The sequence below is a fragment of the Megalobrama amblycephala genome, linkage group LG5, assembly GCF_018812025.1.
Source record: "Megalobrama amblycephala isolate DHTTF-2021 linkage group LG5, ASM1881202v1, whole genome shotgun sequence".
Lineage (NCBI taxonomy): Eukaryota > Metazoa > Chordata > Actinopteri > Cypriniformes > Xenocyprididae > Megalobrama > Megalobrama amblycephala.
The window spans coordinates 6639350-6646918 of NC_063048.1; the positions used below are offsets into that span (position 1 = coordinate 6639350).

Sequence of the window (7569 nt, forward strand, 5' to 3'; positions counted from 1 at the left end):
GTGGTTCAAACTTATATTATATTATAAAGTGTCAAGAATACTTTAAAGCTTCGAAGCTTTAGGAATCTATTGTTTCAATCAGTGAATCAGTGGTTCGGATCGCGTATCAAACTACCACGTGAACTACTGAAATTCTGAAACACTTATGATGTAATGAAGCCTCGTTTACTGAAATCATGTGACTTTGGCGCTCCGAACCACTGATTTGAAACAAAAGATTCATGAAGCAGTGTTTTGAAATAGATATTGTTGAAAAGTCGTTATTTTGGGGGGGTTTTGCTGCACAAAAAGTATTCTCGTCACTTCATAACATTAAGGTTGAACCACTGTAGTCACATGAACTGTTTTAAATATGTCTTTAGTAGCTTTCTGGACATTTGAGAGTGTTAATTATCTTGCTGTCAATGGAGGCCTCACAGAGCCATCAGATTTCATCAAAAATATCTTGGAACGACATGAAGGTGAATAATTAATGACAGAATTTTCATTTTTGGGTGAACTAACCCTTTAAAGTTAATAGAGGTATTTAACCAAAGTGACTTAAGTCAAATAGTTTAAAAGAATATATTAGCTTTTACCTTTATATTTTAAGTTTTAGTAATTTTATGTGCTTTTAAGTCGTTCATCTAATATTTCATATTCACAACTTCATATTTTACTTTCATCTTCATATCAGTCACAGAACATTTTTAATAGTTATAATTTTAGTTATCAATAATAACACTGATAGGCATAAATCATTCTTGTTTTACAATCCAAATTTTTCTTTGCCCACAGAGAGAATACTAAAATGGCTTTGTGTGAATATTCAAACTTCTCTACAAATATAAACTTTTCCAAAAAACAGTTCAATTGGGAGTTTGTGTTTAGGAAACCACAAGACCTTTCAAAAAAAAAAAAAAAAAGATTTCAGCTGTTATATAATAATTTAGCCCTTTGTTTTGTTTTATTTTAAGGGATTCTGTATCATTAACAGGTTTCAGTATTATAATTATTAATCGTTTACTAAATGAGAAAGTAACTTGGTTTCATTCGGATGCGGGAAGTCTGTAAGCAGCTCTTTATTCAGCTCTTCCATAAACTCACGCTTGAAGCCGCTAACAAGAACAAACCGGTTCGCTCTTTCGGAGGAAGCCGGTTTCAGCTAGTGCGTCACCTTGGTAACCACGTCACTATATATAGGGCTGAGCGCGAGCGCCGGCTTTTACTCCGACAGTGCGCGAGAACATCACCACATCCGTTAGTGTGCCAGGAGAACAACGTTTTTATTTCCAGCTGTCTGAACTAATGGGAAAACTCTTTGTAAATGCGTTTTAAGGTGAGTTATATGATATCACTGAGTGAAATTTAGCGTCATTATAACCGTGTAAACTTTCAGTATGGTACAGTCTAATCATAAATTAAGAAACTGTTCGACCTGTCGTCGGTTACATCGTTAAAATGTTTCCCGGACCAGTTTAATATCAATGATTGTGACTTGTGTCGTATGATGTTATGACATTATGGCCTTGGCTTGTGTAGTGTGAGTCAACGTGGCCGGTGTGTCACGCTTTCCTGCGTACTTTAACTTCTGTTTTAATAAATGATTTAACAAATATCTTTATTGTCGGAACCAGCTGTGTTAAAAAGGCGAAGTTGCTAAAATACTCCTAATAATTTGGTAAACGCTAACAGGTTATTCTCAAGATCAAGATCAATGAATGAAGTCCGTCAGGAGTATCACGCTGCAGAGCCTCACTAGCCTGTATGAGTGCATTCTATTGGCTGAGCTGGAATCGGAAGCCGGCTGGATTTGATCAGTGATTGGCTGAATGTAATGCCTGTTATAGTTTGTCCAAACAGAGCTTTTCCTTATTGGGTAACTGGTGTAGTCGCGCTCTTCGAAAGGGAGGGACTAATTTTTTACCCGTCTTTGCGTAAATGCCCAGCATCATATGTGTCCAAAAATGTGTGCAGCTTCCAGTTACGTTGAGAAACAATTTCCTAATCTCATGATAAACCACAAATTTCGTGTTGTAACTTTAATACATGCAGTGAAAGTTTCAAACACAATTTGACTTGGCAGAAACTTCAGAGTATATTGGACTGATTTGGTTTCATGCACTTTATGCTTTAAGAAACATGGTTGGGTGTAATAATTTTCTTGTCATTTTAATCCTTTCAGAATTCTTGCTTGAGAGAAGTACACACTGGCCCTGGCCTTGAGGCTTATCTGAAAGGATTCAACTTCACTGGTGAACCTCCGTGGCTGTCTGACATCTGTTAGCCACTTTATAATCCCATCTCTTCCATTCATCTGGTAAGTCATTATGACTTTAGGGAGCAATGACTCAAAAACTAAAGAAAAAGGAAATTAATAGAATCTTAAGTCATGGACGTTTTTAAAGGAACATTCCACTTTTTTTGAAAATAGGCTCATTTTCCAACTCCCCTGGAGTTAAACAGTTGAGTCTTACCATTTTTGAGCCTATTTTCCAAAAAAGTGGAGTGTTCCTTTTAAGTCATAGATGTTTTTGAATGTGAATACTTTTAGTAATATTTAGCTCTAAATTAGTAAAAATTAGTTGCTGTAACTACTATTACTAAATCTACATCCTGCATTAATGTTTTTCTCTAGATTTAAACTAATTTTCACATTAATTCAGTTGAAAAAAGTGTTACATTTGAAATGTGAACATCCTCAAAGCTTCAAAAATGTCATATATAAGTGCTTTCCTTAAACTTGTGGTTATTATAGTAACTAAAACCATTTCAAAATAAATTTAAATGCTAATAAAATTAACGCTAGTTGCCAAGAAAATAAAATAAATGTGACGCAATAAAATTTATAGAGATTTTAAAATTAAAACGACAATGGAAAATGTTAAAATAAAAACTAACTCGTACTATTGATAACTCGAATGGTATCTCAATGATATTAAAATACTTCTGATTAGTGAAGGCTGTAACTGCACAGTAGCCGTGGTTTCCTGTGATAGCTGTCAGAGCGCTGCCCTTGTACAGCGTCTAAGCTGTCATTGGAGCAAAGATAAGGTGCTTCATTGAGTGCACTGACAGTTTTTTCTTGTGTTCAACAGCCACTGAGTAAAGTCTGTTATCTTAGAGGTCACATTTTATAACACCGTTTTTTGTTTTTTTTTTTTTTTTTTAAGTTTCTTTTGCAATCAACTCTTGAATAAACACGATGACCACTTTGACTGGATCAGACTTTGACTTCGCCTTCCTGGAGGAGGGATTCTGTGCACGTGATATCGTGGAACAGAAGATCAACGAGTCATCCTTATCAGTAAGTTAACCCTCTGTTTATACCCGCATACCTACCTGTCCGCTTAAAAGAAAACGTACAAAGTACACTCTTAAGAGTTTTTGTTGCACTTCGTATATTTGTGTCTGTAGATTTATATTACAATATATGCCATTTTATCAAAATGAGTTTTTCTCCTGTGCTGAGCCAGAAGTCTCCATTTCAGTAGAACTTATGTACACCAAATTATATATATATATATATATATATATATATATATATATATATATATATATATATATATATATATATATATATATATATATATATATATATATATATATATATATATATATATATATATATATTCTGAAGGTTTTTGGCATTACACATCTTATATCTTATCAGATCTTTCATATTTTTTCATATCATTTACCTGATTTTATACAACATTTTATTCCTAAAAAACATGTTTTTTTTTTTTCTTTCTGGCTGTTGACAGCATTGTCTGATTTATGGAGTGATTTTGTCCAAAAAAAAAAAAAGAATTTTGAACCTTGCTTTAACTAATGTTCAGATTCCTGTTCTGGAACTGTATGCAAATTAGTGCATTTTTAATTAGATAATGCTCATTTGCATATTTAAAAAAAAAAATATTTCAGAAAACTTGTAATGCAAAGAATGTTTGCAATTCTTAATGTAATCAGTCAACTGGGAAGTATGGTGATTAGTTAAGTATTTTTCATTTTGATTTTTTTTTATTTGATTTTTGTTAAAAAAAAAAAAAAAAAAATGTAAATACAAAAATATGCTTCCTTTTCTTTATCCAAAAGGTTTTGACCTCTTTTGCCGTGTAAATAGCCATGATGCTAACATGGCGTAAAAACTTAATAAACAAACAAACAAACAAACAATCCAAAAGGTTTTTTATTTTGTGATAAAATGTGACGCGGTCATGTTTTCGTGAGATTTATGTATTCATTTTAATATAATTATACATGTGCATATACAGTCAACCATTCTGATCACATCTCTTCTTCCTTCAGGATGACAAAGATGCCTTCTACGTGGCTGACCTGGGTGACGTCCTGAAGAAGCACCTCCGTTGGTTGCGCGTTTTACCCCGCATCACACCGTTCTATGCAGTGAAGTGCAACGACAGCAGGGCTGTCGTCACGACGCTGGTGTCTCTGGGAGCTGGATTCGACTGTGCGAGCAAGGTATGTGGAAGATTCTTCAGTCAGGTTCCATAAATCGCAAATGTGACTTCTCCATGTGTCTCAATGAGCACATGACATCAGCAGCAAACTGTTAAGTATGTTTAACATCTTTAATCCTGTATTAACCCGACCTCTAATCCTCCTCTCCTCTGCTAGACTGAGATCCAGATCGTGCAGTCTGTGGGTGTGGATTCCAGCAGGATCATCTATGCCAACCCCTGTAAGCAGGTGTCTCAGATCAAATACGCCTCTGCTCATGGAGTGCAGATGATGACATTTGACAGTGAAGTGGAGCTCATGAAGGTGGCCCGATGCCATGATAGTGCCAAGTGAGTAACTTCACTAGAAAACCAGGTCTCACTTATTTAATTTATCAATAGTAAATAACACAAGCATAACAGTTACTGCAATTATAGTTGTTTATTTTACATAATATTTACTAAAATAGTCTTGACACTTATCTCCCAAACAGAAAGACTGATAATTAAAAAAAAATCCCATATATTGGTTGAACACTACAAAATAGGAAGATAATGGAAAAGAAAATGGAAGATTTTGTGCATCTTGACAAGATGCTCATGACAATTAACCGCATTTTCTGTGTCTGCAGACTGGTTCTCCGTATCGCCACTGACGACTCCAAGGCCGTGTGCAGGTTAAGTGTGAAGTTTGGTGCCACGTTAAAGAGCAGCCGTCTGTTGCTGGAGAGAGCAAAGGATCTTGGGCTGGATGTGATTGGAGTCAGTTTCCATGTGGGCAGCGGCTGCACTGATCCTGAGACGTACAGCCAGGCAATCTCAGATGCACGCTATGTTTTTGACATGGGGGTGAGTAGCCTTTTACTGAGAGAAAAAAAATCAAAGTACACTCATTTAGTATATACTCAATCTGAAAAATGCTTTGTCCACCAGGCGGAGCTGGGATATAACATGACCCTGCTTGATATTGGTGGAGGCTTTCCAGGCTCGGATGACACCAAACTGAAATTTGAAGAGGTATTTTTTTTAATTTATTAAATATAAATCAGAATCTTCGTTTTGGGTGATTTGAAGACATGTAGATGATTAACATTTCTTTGTTTTTGCTTGGCAGATCGCTGCTGTGATTAACCCTGCACTGGATAAATACTTCCCTGCTGACTCCGGAGTGAGGATAATTGCTGAACCTGGCCGCTATTACGTGGCGTCTGCATACACTCTGGCGGTCAACATCATTGCCAAAAAGGTCATCATGAAGGAGCAATCTGCCTCTGATGGTAAGGCAAACATCCAAAAACATCCATGATTGTTTCTAATGTACTCTTAAATTGTTTATTAACTGATTTGAGATGGGTTATGACACTAATTTGCAGCATCTACATTGTTATTGAACTGAACTGAATCAACATTGAAGTGCCGTATGAATAAATGTGACTTGACTGACTTGATTTAATTTTTCTCGACTTCAGAAGAAGAGGATGGGACCAATGACAGAACCTTGATGTACTATGTGAATGATGGCGTTTATGGTTCCTTCAACTGCATTCTGTACGACCATGCGCATGTCTTGCCCACTCTGCACAAGGTGTGGAAATGAGTTTTAGTCCACCATATTTTTCTTTACTGGTTTTTATTCACTAAGACTAACCTCTGACCAACAATCTCTTGTAGAAACCCAAGCCTGATGAGCGCATGTACCCATGCAGCATTTGGGGCCCAACCTGCGATGGGCTCGACCGCATTGTGGAGCAATGCAGCCTGCCTGACATGCAGGTGGGCGAATGGCTGCTTTTCGAGAACATGGGTGCCTACACTGTAGCTGCGTCCTCCACCTTCAATGGCTTCCAGAAACCAGATATTTATTACATCATGTCCCGAACAGCCTGGTAAGTAGGATTTGGGAACCCGTTTTCATGATGTTCAGCTTTGTTAAACGCTAAACACCAGACTAAATGCTCAGTATTATGCAAAATAACACTGACTTTCTTGAATATTTTATACATTTTAAAACGATACTAATATTTTACAAACACTCCCATCCAAACAAAAAGTATGATTCTTGTACTATAAGAATCGTTAATGGAAAAGGCTGCTTTTGACCAACTGAACTTTCATTGCAGGCAGTGCATGCAGCAGATCCGTGCCCAGGGGATTCCACTTCCTGCTGAGGAGCAATGCACTGGAAACATGCCATCGCACTGCGGACGCGAGAGCACCTTGGACGTGCCAGCCAAGCCATGCCCTACTCAAGTGTTGTAACGCTCTTTGACGCCGACTACCACAGCTAGAACCAGTTCTCATTCAGACAGAGTTTATCATGTAATTTACACACAAACCCTGTCTTGGTCCATCATATCCAAATCTGTGCAATTCAATAACTTCAATTAACTATTGTAAATGCAGCTCTTTTTGCCTCTTGTTTGTAAAAATTGCAAACGCTCAGATCTGAAAGACGCACAGTTTGTCTGACAGTCCTGTGGCTGTCTTTTTTTCTTTCTTTTTTTTTTACTTTTTTTTTTTTTTTTTTTATATATATATATATATATATACATATATATACTTGTAATTTCAGGCCAGATACTTGAGTGGAGGATACAAAGGAGGTTTAAATGTATGTACGATTTCCTGTGTTGGAGGAAGGTCTATTCCTGAACTGATTCCCCCTCTTAAACATCCAAATGGAAGACATGCTACTTTCCATGGAGGAGCATTAAGAGATTGTTGGGAGAACTTTTCATGAAATGGCTGCTGTTCAGTCTAATTTGAAACTGAGATCTCACCCTTCACAAAGACACATACAGATTTCCTCCTCCTCAGTGACCATTTCACTTTTTTACTTGATTAGTAACTTAATATTAATATTATTGACCAGAAATATGTATTATTGACCTGAAATGTATGCCACTGCATTTGAAGCGGAAATGAAAGAGATGGGATTGCATTTATATTGCTTTCCTATGGAAACTTTTTTTTTTTTTTTTTTTAAGTTTTGTATTTTTATATAAATAAAGGTAGCTGTAAAAATGCTGATTTGTTTTGCTTTTGATTTACATGCCCAATAACCTTTCAGTATTTTACAAATGTGAATATGTGCACAAAGAATCAGAGTTACAGACACTGAAACAAA

General features: G+C 36.2%; 1 protein-coding gene across 1 annotated transcript; it reads left to right on the plus strand.

Annotated features, from left to right (window-relative positions):
• Positions 1-1160: 1160 nt before the first annotated feature.
• On the plus strand, positions 1161-7468 carry odc1 (ornithine decarboxylase 1). Its single transcript, XM_048190521.1, has 11 exons — positions 1161-1318; positions 2165-2299; positions 3153-3286; positions 4291-4464; positions 4621-4793; positions 5075-5291; positions 5376-5459; positions 5557-5719; positions 5912-6027; positions 6114-6328; positions 6563-7468. The coding sequence occupies exons 3-11, from the start codon at positions 3185-3187 to the stop codon at positions 6699-6701; spliced, it is 1383 nt and encodes a 460-aa protein (XP_048046478.1). The 5' UTR covers positions 1161-1318; positions 2165-2299; positions 3153-3184; the 3' UTR covers positions 6702-7468.
• The last annotated feature ends 101 nt before the right edge of the window (positions 7469-7569 follow it).